The sequence below is a fragment of the Syngnathus leptorhynchus genome, chromosome 1 (genome assembly GCF_054491065.1).
Source record: "Syngnathus leptorhynchus isolate UIUO chromosome 1, UIUO_Slep, whole genome shotgun sequence".
Classification (NCBI taxonomy): Eukaryota; Metazoa; Chordata; class Actinopteri; order Syngnathiformes; family Syngnathidae; genus Syngnathus; species Syngnathus leptorhynchus.
The window spans coordinates 2,431,945-2,457,370 of NC_141195.1; the positions used below are offsets into that span (position 1 = coordinate 2,431,945).

Below are 25,426 nucleotides of genomic sequence, written 5' to 3' on the forward strand. Positions count from 1 at the left end.
GTTGTAAGTTGCATTTCTAATTATTCCACAGACCCATATAACGATATATAAAGTATATTTCAAATAACTATCATATTACAACAATATTATCAAACCATCTGTGTCACTCCAATTCATTAAATCCATAGATCAAATTCCTCGTTCTTTATGTCAACAATGCCGCACGTGCGCTGCAGAGATCTAGTATATAACTATATTGTAGGGTTAACAAAGTACCAGGAAAGACGTGGGTTTATATAACAACAATATTATCAAACAATCTGTCACTCCATATCATTAAATCCATCGATCAAATTCCTCGTTCTTTATGTCAACAACGCCATGCGTCCGCTGCAGAGAACTAGAATATAACGATATTGTAGCGTTAACAAAGTACCAGGAAAGACGTGGGTTTGGTAAACGGCTCTTTATTTAGCAAGAGTTCAGCAACTACTGAACTTCCAGCCACGGAGTTGGAAGAGAGCTCCATAAATAGGACCGGGCGTGCGTAAAAGCCACGTCCGAGCCCCATCCACCGTCCCTGGACAGCCACCCGGCCGAGTGCCGGCCCCCGACTTCCATCCACGGAAGTGAAAGAGAGCTCCCATCGAGAAGGACCGGGCGTGCGTAAAAGCCATAATAGGTTTTCAAACCTTCTGTGTCACTTCAAATCATGAAATCCTTCAAACTCTTCGTCCTTCGTGTCACTTACAAACAAAGCCGCGAATGATGCCGATAGTACGTGGGGCCCTTCGTCATCCCGTGATCGAATCCTTTGTCTTTTATGTAAACAACCGCCGCGCGGCACGGGTGATGTCACTTGCAGTTCAAATGACAGTAATCCCTAGCTACATCACGGTTCATTTATCGCGGTTTTACTACATCGCGGATTTTTGAATTTTAAAAATTTGTGAAGAAAATCACATATAAGTCGCTCCTGAGTATAAGTCGCCCCCCCCCCACCCAAACTAAGAAAAAAACGCGACTTATAGTCCAAAAATTACGGTAAGTATATAAAAAAAATATATATCAAGGATTTTAGCTGGTGCGGCTTATAGTCCAGTGCGGCTTATAGCCCGAAATTTACGGTAATCATGCAATTATATCTTTATGACTGCTCTATTACAGTGTTAGGGATAGCTAGGATTGTTTTTGATTCGGAAAAGGTGAAGTTCCCAGAAGCACGTCATCCACACAGTCACTCAAAATTCGAAAGAGCGTGGCCGGACATAGTAGAATAAGTGGCTGCTTCATTCTCTCTTCCAACCAATTCACATGATATCAAAATGATTTACTGAATCCGCCTGATATTGTCATTTGCGGATTGCGTCTCTTTTATAAAATGTCAACAGACCGATGTGTGTGGAGAAGTACAGCAAACCGACCTTTTGGGCTTTCCACCATCGTGCCTGAAATTAATGTGAAAAAGGACCCCTTCAGATTCCTAAAAACATGCCCTTCTAAAAAAAAAACAAGACTTTCTATGGAACGCGTTTTCGGGGTTAACGTGATTCCCAAATTCTGGACCCCAAAGTTCGCATAAAATCGAGATTTAGGTGTACAACCGATTAAAATGATCAGCACATCAGCAAGTGTTTGCAAAAGCCTGATAACAAACTTGCTCCCATTAATTTTTGGGCGCAGCCATAAATTGCCGCATGTCCCTATTTTGAGCGTCTAGTCACTAGACAGTACTAGGTTTTTGGTGCACTGTCAATCACCAAACAGCAAATTTGGACAACGCAGAACAAGTTTCTCAATGATTAGAGTGAGCCAGTTCTCGCTCCGAGCGTATTTACGAATGCGTTCAAGGATGTCAGCTAACGTACAGAGGCACTGACACGAGGACCTTCCTTACATTGGAACAGTGCTTGTTGATATTTGAGTGTTTCACACGACTATACAGAGGACAACATACTAAAAATATATCCAAAACATTAAGTTTAATGTGATCGGCCAGTCTGCATTCCAAACAGTGTCTGCGCTGAAGTCAAAGTGCGTTAATATTTGGCATTGTGTGCGAGTCAAAGTTGACTGACAATGAATTCACAAAAGCAATATTGACCATTAATCATTTTAAGAGACTAATATATGCAGTCACCACAGAAGATGGACTAATAATACATCCAAATATAAATGCTGAAGTTACTATTGTTTTTGCCTTCAACATCTTAAAATACATTTCATTACCATGATATTTCTTTAAGGGAGAAAATTTGTGTACAGTAATACGTGTGTCGCGAAAGTGGAGACTTGAAGTAGTCAAAATCAACAAACCACAAAGGATGCAGCCTCAGTACTTGTTTTGTTCCTATCACGTTCTGAATGTCACTCAAAGGCAGTCGGAGGTCCTTGCAGTAGCTCTTCAGGAAAAGCTCAGAAAACTGTTCAAGATGAGGTCCATGTCTCCTGGGGGCCTGGTAGACAGATAGATGTGTCACACCATCATCATCATCATCAGCAGCAGCAAAAGAGATCAAACCTACACATCACTGAAGTCATCAGAGTTTGAATTAAAGTCTACTGCGGGTGAATCTGAGGTTTCCATTTGCTCTTGTGGGATGGCTTCTTGAGGTGTGAACTGCTGGAATTGAGGCCTGGAAAAAAGGAAAACATCACACTTAGAGAAGTATGAATATTCAAGTTCCAATGCCCCAAAAGTAGGGACGGTTTGTGGTTTCACCACAATGTTCATGCAAAATCTGAAAAAGTTGAAATTGGTTTTGGAGTTCGAAATACGTCACCTCAGATAACGTCATCAGATCCCAGTATACCGATTTATTACTGTGTGTGTGCGCACACACACACACACACACACACACACACACACACACACACACACACACACACACACACACACACACACACACACACACACACACACACACACACACACACACATATATATATCACGGCTCGGTGGCGCACGTCCGCCTCACAGTTAGGAGGGTGCGGGTTCGATTCGACCTCCGGCCCTCCCTGTGTGGAGTTTGCATGTTCTCCCCGGGTCCGCGTGGGTTTTCTCCGGGCACTCCGGTTTCCTCCCACATCCCAAAAACATGCTTGATAGGCCAATTGGCCACTCCAAATTGTCCCTAGGTGTGAGTGCGAATGGTTGTTCGTCTCTGTGTACCCTGCGGTTGGTTGGCAACCAGTTCAGGGTGTCCCCCGCCTACTGCCCGATGACGGCTGGGATAGGCTCCAGCACCCCCGCGACCCCCGTGGGGACTAAGCGGTTCAGAAAATGAATGAATGAATGTGTGTGTGTGTGTGTGTGTGTATACACACACACACACACACACACACACACACACATTTACATCCACACAGTAATCCCACTTGCGTGAAGCTGGCTCCCACCCCACGCAAAATAGGGTTAGGGTTAATAGTCTGTTTCGTTTGTGCTTGGTTAGGGTTTTTAGTTTTGAAAGATTATTTTATAGGTCATCCAGAGTTTACCCAGCCCCCCATCTGCTCCAAATGAACCCAAAATGGTTGATGTACTGAAGCCGCGCTAAATGAACCTAAATGATCTAGCGAATGATGACTGTATATATACTATAAGTACACATACGCACGCATGCGCGCCACACCAACGAAATGCCAACAAGTGACCAGGACTTACAGAGGGTATCCAACAGAATTGTGGGGGCTTTCAACATGATGCGTCAAATTAGGGACACGTGGTGCAACTGAGCCAGCATCCCTGTACAAAACATAAAGCATGACGTCATTACCCCAAAGTTGTGCAAAGACAATGTTAGCGTGGAATTGCAGAGTGCACATCAAATGCATTTTACCATTTACAGGTGAACTTAATTCGACCCGTCAAAATTTCTGAATGCAGATTGCCAACTTCCTTGTTGCACTACCTTTTACCCCAATTACTGTTCTCTAACAAGGGGTTTGCTGAGTGGACTAATTCTCAACAGGTGTTTTGTAACAACAACAACAAAAATCAACCACACATTTCTTGATTCCGTTAGAAGGGGTTTTTAAGCACTCATGTTGTTCATATTTTGACATCATTAAGACTTAACATTTAATCAATAATTCAGCTCCTTGTTGCAGATCGACTTATACAGAAATATTTCACTTGCAAAGTTTTAGTGTGTCTTTTCGATTTTTTCTGAAATTTCACCACAAATACCCCTAACTTTTTTGTGGGTAGTGCATGTTAATTTTGATACCAGGATTCAGCTTTTTGGGGGGCGCATGTGTAATACATACTGTATGGATTAAACATGACCTACACTTGATAACTGGCAGCATTGTGGAGGCTTTCAGTGTGATGTGCCACACTGGTTAGATTAGCTGGAACAGAACCAGTCTCCCTACAAAAAAAAAAGAAAGCAAGAGACAAACAAACACAGATAATATCTTGAAATCACATCAACCAATAGTGGCGTGAGCATTTAGGCTAAGCACTTGCTTACATTCCCACTTTAGTCTGGAGTGTTGTAGGGATGTAGCCATCGTTGGTGGACGTTTGGGGCCCTAAAAGACAAGGTCTAATTAAATAAAGACACTCTAATGATTTAAAAAAATAGATTACCTGAATAGTACTTTTTAAAAACATCATGTTTTGGAAAGTCAGGGTAGAGGAATGTGATTTCATTGATGTCTCTGATTCTGTCGCCAAGGCTCCGGATGTCCAGATCTTTTTTAGTGAAGGGCTTGATGTTCTTGATGATCTGTTTGTGTTCACCCACTATGGGAAGCAAAATCATATGATCTCAACACGAATAACATTGAGTTGCCATTAAAAAATCTGAACCCTTTCAAATGACCTGGATTTACGCGTAAATTGGTAATAAACTGTGATCTAATATTCATTCATATCACAGCAAAAAAACAAAAAACAAACTTAAGACTCTGAAACCAATGAAACAATTCCACAATGTGGAAATGACATCAGACCTGCCAACCTATAAAACAATAACAACAATACAGTGGAGCCTCGGTTTTCGACCACAATCCGTTCCAGAAGGCTGTTTGAGAGGTGACTTGTTCGAATTCCGAATTATGTTTTCCCGCGACAAATAATGCGGAAAAAAATTACCGCAATTTTCGGACTATAAGTTGCTCCGGAGTATAAGTTGCACCAGCCATAAAATGCACAATAAAGTGAAAAAAAAACCCCATATATAAGTTGCACCGGAGTATAAGTCGCACTTTTGGGGCAAATTTATTTGTCAAAATCCAACACCAAAAACAGACATGAACCAGCAACAACAGGCTAAACGATATGGTATGCTAACATGACATACTTATACGAGGAGCTGAGAACGGGCCTGACGTAACATTCAGAGTTATTCAAGTAAGTATTACATAAATAACACGTTTATCAAACCATCTGTGTCACTCCAATTCATTAAATCCATCGATCGTGCTTTATGTAAACAATGCCGCGTATGCGCCGCATATGCTGATGTCGGACTTGTTCTAAGTTGCATTTCTAATTATTCCACAGACCCATATAACGATATATAAAGTATATTTCAAATAACTATCATATTACAACAATATTATCAAACCATCTGTGTCACTCCAAATCATTAAATCCATCGATCAAATTCCTCGTTCTTTATGTCAACAACGCCGCGCGTGTGCTGCAGAGATCTAGTATATAACTATATTGTCACGTTAACAAAGTACCAGAAAAGACATGGGTTTATATAACAACAATATTATCATACCATCTGTGTCAGGCCAAATAATTAAATCCATCGATCAAATTCCTCGTTCTTTATATCAACAATGCCGCGCGTGCGCTGGAGAGATCTAGTATATAACGGTATTGTAGTGTTAACAAAGTACCAGGAGAGACGTGGGTTTGGTAAACGGCTCTTTATTTAACAAAACAAGAGTTCAACGAGGCAACTACTGAACTTCCAGCCATGGAGGTGGAAGAGAGCTCCATAAATAGGACCGGGCGGGTGTAAAAGCCATGTTCGAGCCCCATCCACCATCCCCGGACAGCCACTCGGCCGAGCGCTGGCCCCCGACTTCTATCCACGAAGGTGGAAGAGAGCTCCATAGAATAGGAGCGTGCGTGTGTAAAAGTCATGTCTGAGCCCCACCCACCATCCCCGGACAGCCACCTGGCCGAGCGCCGGCCCCCGAGTTTCATCCACGGAGGTGAAAGAGAGCTCCCGTCGAGAAGGACCGTGCGTGCGTAAAAGCCATAATAGTTTTTCAAATCATTAAATCCTTCAAACTCTCTGTCCTCCGTGTAGCTTACAAACAAAGCCGCTAATGATGCCGGTAGTACGTGGGGCCCTTCGTCATCTTCGTCATCCCGTGATCGAATCCTTTGCCCTTAATGTAAACAACCGCCGCGCGGCACGGGTGATGTCACTTGCAGTTCAAATGACAGTAATCCCTTGCTACATCGCGGTTCGTTTATCGCGGTTTCACTACATAGCGGATTTTTGAATTTTGAAAATTTGTGAAAAAAAATCCCATATAAGTCGCTTCTGAGTATAAGTCGCCCCCCCCCACCCAAACTATGACAAAAACCGCGATTTATAGTCTGAAAATTACGGTAATCTGTTCCTAGCCCCCCCCCCAAATCACCTTTTTTAAGCATTTTTTCATTTGTGCATTTTTGTCCGATCGCGCAACTACAGCGCACGTGCAACCGCAGTGCGTCGCCGACCACGCAACTGCACTGCGCTGGTCGCATTATCGTGGCAGCGCTGTAGCTGAAATTTAGAAATTTGCCTCGTCTTTTGTTCGTTTTTTTGTTCGAATACCAATTTGTTTGAGAACCGGTACCTTTGAAAACCGAGGCTCTACTGTATTCCACATATTGTGTATAGGCGGCCCGGTGTCGCACTGGTTAGCACGACCGCCTCACAGTTTGCAAGGTGCAGGTACGATTCCACTTCCGGACCTTCCTGTGTGGAGTTTACCTGTTCTCCCAGTGCCTGCATGGGTTTTCTCAGAGCACTCAGGTTTTCTCCCACTTCCCAAAAACATGTATGGTCGGCCAATTGAGCACTCCACGTTGCCCATAGGTATGAGTGCGAGTGGAAATGACTTTCTGTGCCCTGCGATTGGCAGGCAACCAGTTCAGGGTGTCCCCCGCCTACTTCCCGATGACAGCTGGGATAGGCTGTATTACGCCCGCGGGGACAAGCGGGACAGGTAATGGATGGATTTGCATTTATTTTTCATTGCTTCCATAAGTAAAAAATATTAAGCTTGTGGCATTTTTGCTCTCTGAGTTTAATTAGTTTGGTAAATAAAAAACACAAGAGTAGTCACTCCAAGTATTTCCCAGAATCTGGAACAAAAGTTATTTTCAAGGTACTCCTGAGAAATAGGCAATGTACTCTGTGCTTTTTAAACGGTGTGCATATGTAGTAAGCATGGATGTCACTCATGTTTCTCACAAGACATGAGGCAAACTCAAAGACTGCTTACACAATAGGAAATTCCAAATGCAGACAGAAGAAAATGAAACCTGTTTAACGTTAATAATTAAAAATATCTAAGCATTGTGAGCTTTCAAACAATATACCTATAAAAGCTGACATATACAGGGTCTGGCTAAATGATCTGACACATTTGTAGGTTTAATAAAATGCAAATAAATTAAAGAAACAAAAAAGTTTCAAAAAGTACATATAATGCCGTTTTGTTTTGTTTAGTTTCATTTCATTTTTCTTTCATTTTTGAATAATGTTATTTTGTTTCGCTTTAGTTACTAACATGAACTGGACCGGCGAGCATCGCGCTTTGTGGAAACGTTTATCAAAAACGAATCTGTAACTGCAACACAATGAGCGTTCCGTTTGCGCTTCAGACTTGGTAGACGTGATCCCATACCTGCTCGAAAAACTATCTTGTTATGGGTTACTAACTTCAGAGCCAGTGGATTAGCATTGAAATGAAAATCAACCGGCCGACCTCGCACCGCCAGAACTCCAGAAAATGTGGCAGCGGTAAGAGCAAAATAACATTATTCGAAAACAAAACAAAAATGAAATTAAACAAAACAAAACAAAATGGCATTACATGTACTTTTTGAAAAAAAAAGTTTTTGTTTCTTTAATTTATTTGCATTTTATTAAACCTACGAATGTGTCAGATCATTTTGCCGGACCCTGTATAAGGAATGATGGGATGAAACCACTTTGCTATTTGATTATAATCAATGGTCCACTTGTACAATGTGCAGTATAATCATCCATACATTTTTGAACCGGTTATCCTTACAAGAGTCGTGGGCATGATGGAGCCTATCCCAGCTGAGTTAAGAAAGTAGGAGGGGGATACCCTGAACTACCGTAATTTTCGGAGTATAAATTGCGTTTTTTTTCTTAGGTTGAGTGGGGGGGGGGGGCACTTATACTGAGGAGCGACTTATATGTGAATTTTGTCAAAAATTTTCAAAATTAAAAAAAAAGAAAAGGGAAACTGCGATAAACAAATCGCGATGTAGCAAAGGATTGCTGTAATTTGAATTTCAAGTGACGTCAGCAGCGCGGCGGTTGTTTACATAAAGGACAAAGATTTGATCACGGGATGACAAGGTTTTTTTTTTTTTAAATTTTGAAAATTTATGAAAAAAATTAAAAATTCACATATGAGTCGCTCCTCAGTATAAGTCGCCCCACCCAAAATTAGAAAAAAAACGCGATTTATAGTCTGAAAATTACGGTACTTTTTATTGCAACCAGATGACATTTATAGGTGGATTTTGGCCTTTCTCTACTGACCCAGAGCTGATTTGAGCATTCTAACCTATGCTTAAAACTGAATCTTGAGTAGGCTAAGTCCTGCCAACATATTAGAAAAGCCTTGAAGGAGGATGCAGTGCAGTTAAACACAATAATAATGAATCATAGTATTAAAGGAATACCTCTCTGACAGCATCAATCAAACACACACGATTTTCTTTGCAAAGGTTTTGAAACAGAATCATAGCCTGTACTTACTCTCCGCTGCAGCAACGTAAGCGATGGTGATGCCTCCAATCTCAGAGTCGCTGAAGCGTAGCAAAAAAGTTCCATTGGGCCTTTGTTTGAGAATCAGGTGAAGATGCTGTTTGCCAATAAAACCAAATATGAGCCTTGGAGAGAAAAACAGAGCTTGTTATTGATTACTAACAGCACGTTGCTAATATCTATTGCAAAAACAAGTAGAGTCTTTGCACCCATCACTCCAGTATGTCCTCAGATGTTTTTTGGTCAGGTCCATCACTCCCTCAAACCACTGCCAGAACGTAAACTGTCGACCTGGGAGCACTTCCTGTAAGATTGTCAGAGTCACTCTTAAAAATGTCTGTGGTACCTATCATTGTGTGTGTGTGAGCCCAAAGTCAAGAAGGGGAAGGGATAGTACAAAAACGTTTGCACATGCAAAAACAAGCACAATGTTGATTGCCCAAACACAAACAGATACTATAAAAGCTGCTCTACTAAACTGGTGCACCGAGGATTGCATTGCAATGCAACATATTGTCTATTCAACGCAATGCAATTTTGGAGCTTCTGACAAGCTGACTTGTAACCAGTCACAAAATGGAGTAACGCCATATCACCTGACAAAAATCTTCTTTCAACTTTGCATTTCCTTGTATCGGGGTCTTTAGAATTTGATTTACATATATTCATAGCTCAAATGCAGGGCTGTGTCTGCATATGAAGAGTTTTAGAAATAGAGGTATGTGATTTACAGCGGACACTAGAACATTAGACATTAGAACGTCGTTTCAATACATCCTGTGTACGCCAACAGTGTTTCAGAGGGAAAAGAATGGCCTGATTTGTCATAATTTTTAAAACTGATTTTACACCCCTCCCCAAAAACATCTCAACCCCGTGTAAACGATGAAGTCAGCTGGGATAGGCTCCAGCACATCCACAACCCTCATGAGGATAAAGCAGTTTACATAATGGATGAATGGACTCATTTTGGAAACATTTTGATGCTGACAGTCTGTCACCTGACAGGCTGGTTGCCGTTCCTACTGATGTTTTTTTTAAAAAAAACAGGCTTAATAAAATGTGTTGTTTGTTTGTTTGTTTGTTTGTTTGTTTGTTTCTTTGTGTTATCATCAGTTGAATGTGTGTCTTAATACATTTATGTTTGATTTATGTTTCGTGTTGTTTTTGGTGGCCTGTTTTAATATCGTCTTTGTCACAAGTTACTATTAATTTTAGTCATGTTTTAGTCGAGTCAAGTTTTTAGTCGACTAAAAGCGTAAGCATTTTATTCTTAATTTTTTTTTAATGAGAATTGTCCATGACTTGTCCAGTTTTAGTCAAAAATAAGCAACGACATGTTAGCAGAGGTAGCAAATTCAGGTCCTAAAAGTAAATGCTGCCACACTTGGGCTTTAACCACAGGTACTTCTAGTCAACCAGCAGTAAATAACCTTGTTCAACTGCTGGTCGAGTTTAAGCATCCGTGGCTAAAGGCAAACTGGGTCAAAGTTTTACTTTCTGAACCTGGATTTGCCACCTCTGCAATTTAGGCTAGTCTAGTTGAGAGGGCGGCTCGGTGGCACGCTGGGTAGCACATCCGCCTCACAGGAGGGTGCTGGTTCGAGTCCACCTCCGGCCCTCCCTGTGTGGAGTTTGCATGTTCTCCCTGTGTCCGCGTGAGTTTTCTCCGGGCACTCCGGTTTCCTCCCACATCCCAAAAACCAATTGAAGACTCTAAATTGTCCCTAGGTATGAGTGCGGATAGTTGTTTGTCTCTGTGTGCCCTGCGATTGGCTGGCAACTGGTTCAGGGTGTCCCCGCCTACTGCCCGATGACGGCTGGGACAGGATCCAGCACGCCAGTGACCCCCGTGGGGACAAAGTGGTTCAGAAAACGAATGGATGGAGAGTTGAGTTTTAGCTGATGAAAACTGATGGCATTTTAGTCTAGTTTTACAAAAAAAAGTAGTTGCATTTTTTGACTCTTCAGTAATGCAATTCTATTTTTGCCAAATCTATTTAGAATCCTGAAGTTGCAAGAATACATACATTTTAGACAAGGAAGATGTTCTTATTTGAATTAGGTTCTACAAGATATTTTACCAACAAGTACACACGTCCATTTAAATAAGATAGCATCAAAATGCCCCCTCCCACCCCATCACTAGTTGGTGTTTGGCTAGCTTTTGGCGTGTGATGGCAGCACCCCCCCCCCCCGCCATCCCCTCTCATAACCTTCTTTCACTGTGACACAACCGTCGTACGCTGCCCTCCCACATCCCCTGCCCATTGAGAAATACCAAACAGTGCCTCACCCCTGTCGACCCTCCCCCCACCTCTCCCCCGAAAGTGTATTTTTTTTTCTGGTCCATGTACTAACGTGATCGGAATTTAAGAAAATCAACTTCAGGAATAACCACGACATTTTGTGATATTTGTCATCTCATTTTAGTCCCTGAAACATTTTATATTGTTTTTATTTTGTGAACCACACTTAATTTTGTTTTTATTTATCAACAATTTGGCATTTCAGATTTAGTCAGTGTTGTTGTCATGTGACCAGCATTTTGGTTCCTCTTGTGATAAAGTCTCATTGACAACGATATTTTGTTTTGTAATTTTTGTTGATGACAGCAACACTATATATGTTGCACTATATCTTTATTTTATTACATGTTTTATTTGTTTCAAACAAACTGACTTGTGAATTCTATGTAAAAAAAATTAGGTGTATGTGTGTGATGTACCTTATTGAACTGAGGCCAGGAAACCATCATGTTGCTGAAGTCATCTGTGAATTCTGGTTTGTCAAATATCTTCTGGGCCAGGAAGTGTTGGTTATAGTGGTCGAGGTTGTGCTGCGTCTGGACCTCTGAGGTGAATTTACTGTTGAGAGTGCTGCACATGAGCTTCCAGGGTACCCGCTCCGGCACCACAAACGGCACTCTGTCCTGACATCAACAGAAGCATCTGTGAATGGCAACTATCTACATTTTTGTAGAGATGAGCAATTGATAAAAGGTAACTTTTCTACAAAATTAAAACATGTTTGGTGTTCATCATATATGATGTCATCAGTGCACTTCATTTGACCACATTTTAGCCAGTAGTCACGTGGATGAAGAGTTTGGTTTTCACCAACGACTCACCAACCAAAGTACTGTTGGGAGTTTGATCTATGATGGGTGTGGTGTATTTTATTTAAATTCAGAAAACCTAATTCAGCCCCACTGGTGAAATAAAGGAGCAGAGAGTGGCACAATGAGAAACAAGTTTATGACGTATCAATACATAAATTAACACAAATGTGGAATATTGAGATCAGAGTTGTGAGTTCAAGAGGAGAATCCGAGACCTTCTGGTTATGTTGTTTGTTTGACAAGAGTGTGCTCTGAGTAAAGATTTTTCATTTGATTTCTACGTTAGCGTTTTGCAATAGCTGCTTGGCTAGCTGCCATGTGTATGTATCACTTGTGTACAAAAGGTAGAGTGTTTCAAATGTGTGATAGGACATTAGTGGTTACCGTATTTTCATGTTTATTAGGCGCGGGTTAACGTCTTAGATTTTCTTCAAAATGTGTGGCGCGCCCTATCATGCGTTGGTTCCGATGTGTGTTCCTGTAAGACGGACGTATTAAAGAGCGCCATGAGAACGTTATATAACTGTGGTCGTAGATTTGCAGTACGCCGCGCCCTGTGTGTGTGTTGTTGTTGTAAGGCGGACGTAATAGAGAACACCATGAGAAAGTTGAATGGGGAAGTGTGGGCGGTGAAAGTGTGGGCGTGGATTGTATATAAAAGAACGGGTACATGCGTCATGCAAAACATCGTTGTTATGACAACAGTGAAAATGGCAAAGAGACACGCATATCAAGCACAGTTCAAACTGAAGGCCATCAGCTACGCGGAAGAGCATGGAAATCAAGCAGCCGCGAGAGAATTTGAAATTAACGAATCGATGGTTCGCAAGTGGAGGAAGCTGGAAAACGAGCTCCAACAAGTCAAGAAGACGCAGTTGAGTTTCCACGGACGCAAGGACATTGGAGTGGACCGGACGTTCAAAGTAAAGCTGCGAGCGACGTGGGAGCGATAGATGACCGATGGAGAGCACAGTTTCACTAAGAGTGGAAGGCAGCGTCGGGCGAGTTACGCCACAATTTGCTAATGAATTGAGGATGCTTGGGCTAACATGTCTGCTGGCGCTGTTGTGTGAGCTTTCGTAAAAGTCGACATCATAGCCGAGGAGCCGCACGCCACGGAAAGTGACCGTGAAGAAAGTGAACCTGGCATGTCAGTTGGAGATTTCAATGCGCAAACAGAGGATGACGACTTTGATGACCATTACCGGTAATAAAAATGTGAATACCAAACTGAGTTTTGCTCCAGCTTCATTTTTAAATACGCACACTTGTATGCTTGTGTGTGTGTTGTTGATAAATGAAAATGTAAATGAGAATGTTTACGGGGAAGTGTGGGCGTGGATTGTTTATATAAAACTCGCGCCCTATTAGCTGTTGCGCCCTATGTGTGTGTTAAACACAGTCATGGCACACAACTGAGACGGCACCTTTGGTTACAGTGCAGTGCGTCTTTCAAACGTGAAAATACGATAACTTTATTCAATAATATTGCATCAGATTTAGATCGCGCTTTTATCGATACTCAAGGCGACTGCGATTGTGTGTGATGTGAGTCACCCCGCTCACTCTTTGTTTAATCTTCTGCCCTCCCGCACCACCAGACTCACCAACAGCTCCATACTCCAGGCTGTCAGGATCCTTAACTCTCCCCCCTCCACCGTCGGCTGCATGACGTCCTGTATTTTTGTGCTATATTCTGGCTGTCTGCACACTTGCTCCATTTTTCTCCATTTATTTATTCATTTATTCATTTATTTATTCATTCATTCATTTATTTATGTATTTATTGATTGATTGATTGATTTAGGTTATTTGTTTATTACTTATTCATCGCTCTTATCTATTCGTTATTTGTGCCTTCTTGTTTTTACTGCTTGTATGTATTGTGTAATGTGTCTAGTCACCGTGGGATGGTGGGAAACATAATTTCGATCTCTTTGTGTGTCTTAACGTGGAGAAATTGACAATAAAGCAGACTTTGACTTTTTGACTTGACTTTGACAATGCATACATAATTTGTGTGCTCAAACATTCACTCTCTGGCGGTAGAAAACGTAAGTAGCCACAGCTGCCTTGGGGCAAGCGTGGCTCATACTTGCCAACTTTTCCCATTTAGGAGACCCCCAATTTTCAACTCTGTCTCCCGACTCCCTGTCATTTCTCCTGCTTCTTCTTCTTCTTTCGGCTTTTCCCCTCAGGGGTCGCCACAGCAAACCATGTTTCCATCTCACCCGATCCTGTGAATCCTCTTCTCTCACCCCAACTAACTTCATGTCCTTCTTTCAATCTATCCATAAATCTCCTCTTTGGTCTTCCTCTTGACCTCCTGCCTGGTGGTTCCATCCCCAGCATCCTTCTTCACTATCCCTCTTCTGAACATGTCCGAACCATCCTAGTCTGGCCTCTCTGGCTTTATCTCCAAAACACCTAACATACGCTGTCCCTCTGATGTACTCATTCCTTGATCTTATCCAATCGCGTCACTCCCAAAGAAAACCTCAGCATCTTCATTTCTGCCACCTCCAGCTCTGCCTTCTGTCTTTTCCCCAGTGCCACTGTCTCTACACCATACAGCATTGCTGGTCTCGCCACTGTCTTGTGTACACCTTTCCCTTCATTTTTGCTGATACTCTTATCACACATCACCCCTGACACTTTTCTCCACCCGTTCCACCCTGCCTGGATGCGCTTCTTCACCTCTTTTCCACACTCTCTGTTGCTCTGGACTGTTTATCCTAAGTACTTAAAATCCTATACCTTCTGGATCTCTACTTCTTGTAGCCTCACCATTCCACTTGGATCCCTCTCATTTACACGCATCTGTCTTCTTTCGGCTGATCTTCATTCCCTTCCTTTCCATGGCATACCTCCACCTCTCTAGACTTCCTTCCACCTGCTCCCTACTCTCACTACAGATCACAATGTCATCCGCGAACATCATGGTCCATGGAGATTCCTGTCTGACCTCATCTATCAGCCTGTCCATTACAAGAAGGGGCTAAGAGCTGATCCTTGATGCAGGCCCACCTCCACCTTGAACTCCTCTGTCATTTCTACAGCACATCTCGCTCCTGTCTTGCAACTTTCATACATATTCTGTACCACTCTCACATACTTCTCTCCCATTCCAGACTTCCTCATACAATACCACAGTTCCTCTCTGGGCACCCTGTCATATGCTTTCTCCAGATCGATAAAGACACAATGCAGCTCCTTTTGACCATCTCTGGACTTCCCCATCAGAATCCTCAAAGCAAATACTGCATCTGTCGTACTCTTTCTGGGCATGAAATCATACTGCTGCTCGCAGATACTTCTGCTCTTAGTCGAGCTTCCACCACTCTTTCCCATAACTTCATTGTGTGGCTCATTAACTTTATTCCTCTGTTGTTGCCACAACTCTGCGCATCCCCCTTGTTTTTATAGATTGGTATTAACACACTTCTCCTACATTCCTCTGGCATCCTCTCATTCTCTAGGATGTCATTGAACTGTCTGGTCAAAAACTCTACAGACACTTCCCCAAGACACGTCCATACCTCCACAGGTATATTATCCGCCCCAACTGCCTTTCCACTCTTCATCCTCATCATTGCCCTCCTTACTTCACCTCTAGTGATCTTCGCAACTTCCTGGTCCACAGTGGCCACCTCTTTCACTCTTCGCTCGCTCTCATTTTCCTCATTCATCAACTCTTCAAAGTACTCTTTCCATCTTCCTATCACACTTCCAGTATCTGTCAAACCATTTCCATCTCTATCTTTAATCACCCTAACCTGCTGCACATCCTTCCCATCTCTGTCCCTCTGTCTCGCCAACCAATATGAATCCTTCTCTCCCTCCTTATCGTCCAACCTGGCATACATATGTATGCTCTTTGTTTGGCCTTTGTCACTTCTGCTTTCACCTTACACCGCATTTCCCTAAATCCCAGTTTACTCTCTTCAGTCTTCTCGGTGTCACACTTTCTTTTAGCTAGCCTCTTGCCATGTATGCACGCCTGCATTTCCTCGTTCCACCAACAAATCTCCTTATCGACTTTCCTTTCAGAAGTCACACCAAGTACTCTCCTGTCTGTCTCCCTGATCACCTTAGCTGTCATCGTCAAGTCATCAAGAAGCGCCTCCTGTCCACCCAGAGCCTGCCATCTTGTTTATTAGAATTAGTTACATTCCAACTAAAGACGTTGTGAATGTGCTATATAAATAAAGTCCTCTTCATACATATGTCTTCATATGGAAAGAGAGTGGAATAATTGAATGAAAATAAATAAATATACTATACCTTTTAAATCGTATTTTTTTTTTAATAAAAGAGACCGTTTTTAAAAAAAAGTTTCAGACAGTGTAATGAATAAACTATTGAAAGTGATTGTGATTAAAATCCAAAAGATTTTAAAAAAAGAAGATTTTTTGTTAGAGACTAGCTTTATAAATATGTTAGGGTTGATAGATTAGTTTGATCCTATTCTTATGTTGGAATGTAACCTGTAATAATTAACATAGCTTGTACTGTCTTAACAAAATAGTAGAACAAAGTGCTAAGATCCTTTGAACTGAACAACTGCAGAGGAAGCAATCAGCGGTGTTCTGTTTACACAACATAGTAAAACACCCCCTGCTGTGACCCCCTGAGAGGCCAGGGGTTCATCCCCACCTTGGCTACTCTCACCCCCACCCATTTCTCTCAATAAATACTCTCTTGCATGGATCGAAAGTCAGAGTTTGTTTGAACATTGCTGTACCTACAGTAACGAACAGGCTCTCCACTTGCAAGTGCTTAAAGGGCATACTGTCTCCCGTGTGGTTCTTGCAAAATAAGTTAGTGTGAGAACATCTCTAACATTTTGGTGCCGAAACCCGGGATTTCAACATACCCACTGCTGATCGACGGAGGACGACGTGCTGCACTGTCGACAAGTCAGCATCCATTAGGAGGACCTGGTAAAGAAAAGACCTAGCAAGAAAATTCTTCGCTGGGCCAGCATCTTAGGTCTGCCTTCGTCTGACAACAGTGGATTGACGGGATCCGGCAGTGCAACGAACCAGGGGACAAGTAAGTTAAAGCCCAAAAATTGTGTGATTGTGTTGTTGTGAAACGCGTAAGAGTGGAAAGTGCACAAAATATAGCTTGGGTTCAAGTCCCAGTGGAAGGAACAGGCTAAGAAAAACTGAGCTTCCTTTTCGTTCATCGAAGATGTGCGTAGATTCTTTGTCTGTTCTTCCAAGCTACGGGAACTGGCTTGGGTTAGAGTCCCAGTGGAAGAACGTGCTAAGAAACACAGAGCTTCTTTTTTGTGATTCAAAGAAGAGTGTAGATTTTTCTTTTTCCGAGCCAAAGAACAGCTTGGGTCCAAGACCCAGTGGAAGGAACGGGTTCGAAAAAAACAGAGCTTCTTTTTCCTAATTGGAGAACGGCATAGATTCTTTTTTGTCTGTTTTTGCAAGCTGTTTGGAAGGGTTTTACAGCCATCCTGGATAGGCCTTAAAGTAAAAAAGCGCTAGTTTGTGTGGTTGAGAGTGTGACTGGTAGGATAACTTGACTAAGAGGCAATTTTGTTGAATGGTCAATTTAAACCTGCATTGAGGATCCTCAAAGAAAAACAAAAACAATTTTTTTTGAAAAAAATACAATAGAAAATTGAAAAATCCTGAAATCCCAAATTAAGGTGGTTGAAAGCTTCACAAGAGGGAAGAGAACAAATTCAAAAGACAAAAAATGGAAAGATAAAAAGTGATGAGGCCACCATTCCATTAAGATTTGAAAATGAATTCAGGGTGCACAATGCCAACCCATTCAATGATGCAGCTGAGAGTGCTTATCAACAACAGGTTAAAAATGCGCTCCTCACTGGTTTCCCCCCTGAATTAGACAACTGGGTGTGGAAACACTTGGTGGAAGCGGACACTGCTTGTGTTAAAACAACCATGCAGTGGGCCAGAGACGCTGACAAAGTGATCAAGAAAGGCAAAGGTTCTGATGTATTTATTTCATCTAGATGATGATGATAATCATCTAGATAAAGATGCAACAGTCTTTTTCCAAAGTTCCCAATAGGGCAGAGGAAGAGGTCAAGGCCAACAAGGTCGCAGGCCGCCATATGGTTCAAAACCCCCACCAGATTCTGACAACTGTTGGTAGTGTGGGAGACGAGGACACTTTGCAAGAGTGTGTCGATATGCAAAACAAGACCAATCAAGGGTGGAGGACGAAGCAGAGGAAAAGCCAAATTTTCAGAATGACTGGCTTCCTCCCCTTTGACCTCTCATGCTCCTACCTTTGTTTTAGAACATTTTTAGGTTATTAGAACTCCTGTACATACAAGACGTATGACAATGCTGATTGTATGCCCAATGACAAATGACAAGGGGTCAAATTATGTGTGCACACTAAAGTTAAAATTTGCAAATCAAGTGGTAAAGAAGTACAACTTGTTTCTAAAAGATAAATAGAAAAATTAGAATGTGCTGTCCTCGCGTGCGTAAGTGGCACCAGGTTCATGATTGACTGCAAGAAATGGCCAACTTGTGATGAATCATCGATGCCGGGTCCCTTCCCCTCGCACCCGAGAGCTGTGCATGTGTGTGCATATGTGTCAAACTGATAAAATTGGCTAAACCTGTGTGCAAAGAAATTTGTTAGACTGTGGTCTATCCAAATTGCACCGCAAAACAGAAACAATGTTGAAGAAAAAAAAAGAAATCTGTGTTTAGTGTTTCATTAGTGTCTCACCCTGATGACAAATTCAAAAGACAGAGAAAACATGTTTTCTGGAATTGGATGAAGCAAAATTGTGGATTTCACACACTGCAAAACAAAATTTGAGAAAAATAATTGATTAGTTGTGTTGTAAGAGTCTACAAACTTCTATATTTTATTTAAATCCGAGAGATTGAGTTTGTCAATTAAAAAAAAAAAGAAAACAAATTCTGATTAATTCGCCAGCTGTTTTTTTTGTGTGTTGAGTTTTTTTTTGGATTGGTGAATTGTTCTATCGGGAACATTAGGAATAATTAGGATAGGGATTGTGTTGAGAATGGTGTATGAATGTTGTTGTGTGTGTGTGTGTACGTACACAGGGCAAATAATGACAGTGTCTGAAACATTTTATCACACTCACAGGACTGTTACATATATTTTTACGAGATGGCTGGACCTTTTCTGGTGACACCAGAGGCTTTTTCAGCGCTACTAAGGCTGTCTACGGGCCAAGCCATCGCGGCCAAAACCCCCTACGCTCTAAAGACGGGCAGGAGCTGTTGAAGGGCAATGAGTCCATAAACAACCGGTGGAGAGAGCACTTTCGGGAACTCCTCAACCGTGACAGCACAATTCAGTCAGATCTTCTCAGTCATATCCCTCAGAGTCCCATCAGGGAAGACATTGGTGAACCTCCCACATTAGCAGAGGTCCAAGACGCCATCAGGAGCCTGAAGAACAACAAGGCCTCTGGGCCAGATGGGATCCCAGCCGAGGTCCTAAAGGAAGGTGGACCAGAGCTCCAGCGCCACCTCCATTCCCTCTTTTTGAACGTCTGGGAAAAAGAAGTACTCCCCTCGGAGCACAGGGACGCTCTGATAGTGCCCATTTTCAAGAAAGGGGACAAAGCGGATTGTGGGAACTATAGGGGCATCTCGCTCCTTTCAACAGTTGGCAAAGTACTTGCTCGTGTTCTTGCCAATCGCCTACTGCCATTGTCTGAGGAAGTTCTCCCAGAATCGCAGTGCGGTTTTTGCCCATCTAGAGGCACTGCAGACATGATTTTTACAGCACGCCAACTCCAGGAGAAATGCCGTGAACATAAACAGCCTTTGTTCATGGCTTTTATAGACCTGACAAAGGCCTTTGACACGGTGGATCGCCAGGCCCTCTGGAGCATCCTTCTGAGGTATGGTTGCCCAGATAAATACGTCAGAAGACTGCTATTATTACATGACGGAATGACAGCCACAGTGCTCAACAACAGCTCTTTGACTGAGCCTTTCACTGTAGAGACAGGGGTCAAACAGGGATGCATCATTGCACCCACCCTGTTCTCTATCTTCATTGCCACCATACTCCATCTCATTGGCAAAGAATTACCACACGGAATCCCAATTTGGTACAGAACTGATGGCAGGCTCTTCAACCTTAACAGGTTCAAAGCCAAAACCAAGACCAGAACCACCACGATCATGGAGCTCCAGTATGCAGATGATAATGCCATTGCAGCACACTCTGCAGAAGACCTCCAGGGCATCCTGAACTCCTTTGCTAAGGCATACAGAGCCCTGGGTCTGACCGTGCACACCAAGAAAACCCAGGTGCTACATCAACCCCCACCCAACCAGCCATTTACTTTGCCCATCATAAATGTGGACAACACTGCACTTGAATATGTCCACCACTTCCCCTACCTCGGCAGCCTTCTCTCCTCCAAGGCGGACATTGACTCTGAGGTCAACCATCGCCTGAGCTATGCCAGTGGAGCGTATGCCAGACTCCGGAAAAGAGTCTTTGAAGACAGAGACCTCCGGGTTGACACCAAGCTCCTGGTTTACAAAGCTGTGGTTCTCCCCACCTTACTTTATGGGTCAGAATCATGGACAACCTACAGCAGGCACCTAAGAGCTCTTGAGCAACACCACCAGAGAACCTTGAGGAAAATACTCAGGATCAAATGGGAGGACAGACGCACAAACATCAGCATTCTGGAGGAAGCCAGGATACCGAGCATCACCACCTTAATAATGCAGCACCAACTCCGATGGACAGGACATCTCATCTGCATGGCTGACACCCACCTCCCCAAACAGATGTTATACTCCCAGCTGGAGAGAGGTCCGCGAGCCCCGGGTGGGCAAAAGAAACGTTTCAAGGACAACCTCAAGACCAATCTCAAGAAATTCCAAATAACGTCTCAGGAATGGGAGCGCATCGCCTTGAACAGGAACCTCTGGAGGGCAGCGGTGCAAGAAGGTGCAGCACATCACGAAAAGGAACTCCGCCGTGTCGCAGAAACCAAACGACAACTCCGTAAGGAAAGACAAAAACAGGCTCCAGCACACCCACAACCCATCACCACTTTCTCCTGCCCATACTGCACAAAAATATGTGGATCCCGGATCGGCCTCTACGCCCACCTGCGGACCCACAAGTAGACAACCCTGAGAAGAAGACTGTCATACTCGTCTCGAGTGACCGCCGATGATGATGATGATGAATGTTGTGTGAAGGACTTGGATAAATTGAGACCAATGTGATGAAAAGACTCCTCTTTGGTGACCATGTGTGAGATGCAAATGAGCAGGGACGAATGATTTCCTGAATGAAAGGAAAATATAGGTTGAATGGTTGAAGTTGTTCGAGACTACTATGGAAAATTAGTGAAGCAACTTTGACGAAAGAGTGATTTCGTGCAAGTTAAATGCTAAGAAAACAAAAACAAAAAACCCAAAGAAAAAGTTGTTTTTGGATTGCTAATTACTAACGAAGCTATGAGGAAGTGGTGTGGGTGTTTCGAAGGGCACGCGCTTATGCGCTTCCCTGGTTAATCAACATTTGTTTGACTGATCAAAGGAACCATTTGCTACTGGACTTAACATCCAAATCCAACCGAGATCCGACAATCTCCTTTAAAACAGGAGGCAATAAATGGGATAGCCCTTGTCATAAATGGTCTTTTGTCAGGAGGAATCATTAGGAAGTGCTTGGATTCTCCTTGCAACACTCCTGTTTTTCCAGTCCAAAGGGCCAATAAAATTGATCGGCGAATGATACAAGCTTTCCGAGCGGTTAATGAAGCAGTACAGACAGGAGTACCTAATGTGCCTGACCCACACACAATGCATGGAATCAACAGGCAGAGCCTGGTCGGAGTGCCTACACTTGGTGAAACTCTATATGAGAATCATCTTCACTTCAGAAGGGCTAACACCTTTTGAAATCATCCACGGGAGACCATATAGACTACCTGTGTTCCCTGTGGATTTACAAAAGGCAGATGAAGAACAGTCCTTGGCAGATTACATGATCAGGACGCTCAAACTAAAAGAGGTGTCAAATGCACATTTACAACCGCGCGCCGGACATTTCCAGGTTCTCCCCGGACGAAGCAGTGCTGCAAAGGGGGTGAGAATTGTGCTCACACTCCAACAGTGGGCGTGCCAAGCCCACGACGGCTGAACAATCATGAGCAATTTTTGTCTTGAACTGTTGTTATTGATAACATTCTGGTCGCCTAAGGCAGAGGGACCGTGTGAGATTTTTCCTGCATTATAACATCTTGCCGCAGGTTTTTCGCTCACACACCAAATTTGTTCTACGTAGATTGCGTAGATGATGTTTAGCCGAGCATGTTGTACAGAAATTTGATGATTTGACCATCGAAAATGCCTCGCAAGGAATGGATGCAATGATGTACTGTTTCTGTGTTTTTTTTTATTGATCTTTTTTTTATTATTATTATTATTTTTACTATTCTACTTTCTTCATTATATTATATTATATTATATTATATTATATTCTGAACGTCAACAAGACCAAGGAGATTATCATTGACTTCCGGAAGGGTCACACCCACCACCTGCCGCTGACCGTCGACGGTACTGTGGTGGAGAGAGTGAGCAGCACCAGATTCCTGGGGGTGCACATCAGTGAAGACCTCTCCTGGACCACCAACGCTGCGTCGCTGGCGAAGAAAGCTCAGCGCCGCCTGTACTTTCTGCGGAAACTCAGGCAAGCAAGTGCTCCTCCCGCCATCATGACCACATTCTACCGTGGCACCATTGAGAGTGTCCTCTCCAGTTGTATCGCTGTGTGGGGTGGTGGCTGCTCTGAGTACAACATAAAGGCCCTGCAGCGCATAGTGAACACTGCAAGTAAAATCATCGGGGCTCCACTCCCCTCCCTGAAGGAAGTTTACGCCTCCCGTCTCACCCGCAAAGCGGCCGCGATAGTGTGTGATGTGAGTCACCCCGCTCACTCTTTGTTTGTACTTCTGCCCTCTAGGAAGAGGTACAGATGCCTGCGCTCCCGCACCACCAGACTCAGAAACAGATTCGTACTCCAAGCTGTCCGGATCCTGAATTCCCTCCCCCCTCCACCCTCTGCAACATGACGTCCTGTTCTTTTGCGCTATGATCTGGCTGTCTGCTATTAGCACGCTTGCTCCATTTTGCTGCTCTTATTTGTCTATTTATTTATTTATTTATTGTTTATTTATTTGGGTTATTTGCTTATTACTTATTCGTTGCTCTTGTCTGTTTGTTTTTACTCTTTGTGCTATTTGATTGTGAGTGTTGTGTACTGTGTCTAGTCACCGCGGGACGGTGGGAAACGTAATTTCGATCTCTTTGTGTGCCTTAACGTGAAGAAATTGACAATAAAGCAGACTTTGACTTTGATATTTTCTTGCTTATGTTTGTTAATCGGGGTAACATAATCATATGATAAACAGGAGGGATATTTTAGGGTTGATAGATTAGTTTGATCCTATGCTTATGTTGAAATGTAACCTGTAATAATTAACATACCTTGTCCTGTCTTAACAAAATAGTAGAACAAAGTGCTAAGATCCTTTGAACTGACTGACCAACTGCAGAGGAAGCAATCAGAGGTGTTCTGTTTACACAACATCGTAAAACACCCCCTGCTGTGACCCACTGAGAGGCCAGTGGTTCACCCCCACCTTGGCCACTCTCACCCGCACCCATTTCTCTCAATAAATACTCTCTTGCATGGATCGAAAGTCAGAGTTTGTTCGTTTAAAGACGCTCTGCTGTTGTGGCAGCAGCTTGTGATTCAGTTGAGAGATCAAAATGTTCCATTGGACGCATCAATCCAAACAACTCATTGCACCCTCCCCCAGCATCAAAACCTCAAAGAAGTGCCTGGTCAAATTTCATTTTTCAAGCAGTGTTCCCACATCTGTGGACAAATTCAAGGATGTTCAAGGATGAGTGTTTCAGAAATCTTTTGTCAGTATCGAGAAAGATTCGCCGAAAGACTTCGTTTCGTTGATGGTTCGGTTTCTTCAATCCATGGAAACGACGGACACAGTAAAGTGGTAAGCTTGAGATGACACAAAAATAATAAACTGTATTTCACTTTAATAATATTGCGTGTCTATGCACTCGTTTTCATAGCATTGGCGTCAGTCCTTCTGCTGATTTTAGAGCTGTGCGCTCTGTTTCCACTTCTTGTGGGTTTATTTTGAGTAGTATCATATGAATTGTATCGAAGGTGATGTATTTTTTTTTAACTGTATTTTGGTTTTTAATAAACGTGAGTTCGCTTACTGATGCCTCGGTAATCTATGGATGATGATACAACATGTTAGCATACCAGAACAGGACATTGTGTGTGGCATTCCATCAGATGCACATGGTAGCCTGTGTACGTTAACCACAGCTATCTTCGAGACACGACTGACATGACAGATATGATATCAGGCATTATTCACAATGTGCTTCTTTTTTTTTCTTTTTTTTAGGCATTGTCCACAACCTGCCATAAAAGGGAGGTTTGAATCTAGGTATTTTGGGTGAAATGTGCACAGATTGACAGACTGCTAACACTGGTTAACGATGTCACTCAAGTACTAAAAATACTTCCGTTTATATTATGGACTGTAGTACTGAGCATGTGTGTCACAGACAAGGCATTAGTGGGAGAAGAGCCATTTTCGAGAGAAAAGTACAGCGGTAAGTAATTTTATTTATAAATAAACAATTCATTGACTGTTCCAATTAATTGTTGACGATTTTGATCGTTGGCATCGCTGTAATTGGTCAACTAATCTTGGCAGCCCCGATTTGAGTTATACCAATAGAAATTTAAAGGATGATTCCATATTTTATTTCCCTTTGCTTGGTCTAAAATGTAATTGTTACTGACTACCACATTTTAGTATTTCTTAAAGCCAGAAAGTTTTACTACAAATTTAAAAACCTGAAAGAACATCCTTGAGACTGGTGATTCCCCACTTTTTGCCAGGGGTGATAATTGTCACATGACAATCTTAAAATGTTCCTGAAAAACCTGCAAGTTTATGAAATAAATATTTTACAATAATGACAGTTACAATTTTGGAATTAATATAATTGATGTCAAAGGAAAATGTAAGTTTTAAACTTAAGTTTGGCCATCAGTAAAAAGTGGGTTGTGAGCCAACTTTTAAGTACCACTGCACGGAGAAAAGGTTTCACTCACTGGTTCAGAAAAAGCACAATCCCAAATGATGGTAGCCAGTGCATTGTTGTCTTGGCTGCCATGGACAATGACGACAAGTGGTAAAGAGATCATCTGGAATGAGACATATATTCATCGTGTTATATTTACGTCCTTGGTTGATTGAGGTTTACTTTGGCATACACATTTCAGAGTAATA

General features: G+C 42.5%; 1 protein-coding gene and 1 pseudogene across 2 annotated transcripts in view; both read right to left on the reverse strand.

The window, feature by feature from the left end:
- Positions 1–1,905: 1,905 nt before the first annotated feature.
- stat6 (signal transducer and activator of transcription 6, interleukin-4 induced) overlaps positions 1,906–25,426 on the reverse strand; it is a 76,660-nt gene continuing 53,139 nt past the window's right edge. For both annotated transcript variants that reach the window (XM_085928828.1, XM_085928743.1), the window contains exons 12-21: positions 25,249–25,341; positions 11,665–11,868; positions 9,146–9,240; positions 8,928–9,061; positions 4,535–4,690; positions 4,416–4,476; positions 4,233–4,313; positions 3,605–3,685; positions 2,466–2,576; positions 1,906–2,396 (exon numbers count right to left, since the gene is read on the reverse strand). In XM_085928828.1, the coding sequence (XP_085784954.1) occupies positions 2,345–2,396; positions 2,466–2,576; positions 3,605–3,685; positions 4,233–4,313; positions 4,416–4,476; positions 4,535–4,690; positions 8,928–9,061; positions 9,146–9,240; positions 11,665–11,868; positions 25,249–25,341 (1,068 nt within the window). In that variant the 3' untranslated portion in view covers positions 1,906–2,344. The remainder of the gene's footprint in view (positions 2,397–2,465; positions 2,577–3,604; positions 3,686–4,232; positions 4,314–4,415; positions 4,477–4,534; positions 4,691–8,927; positions 9,062–9,145; positions 9,241–11,664; positions 11,869–25,248; positions 25,342–25,426) is intronic.
- On the reverse strand, positions 11,875–24,492 carry LOC147061426 (uncharacterized; annotated as a pseudogene).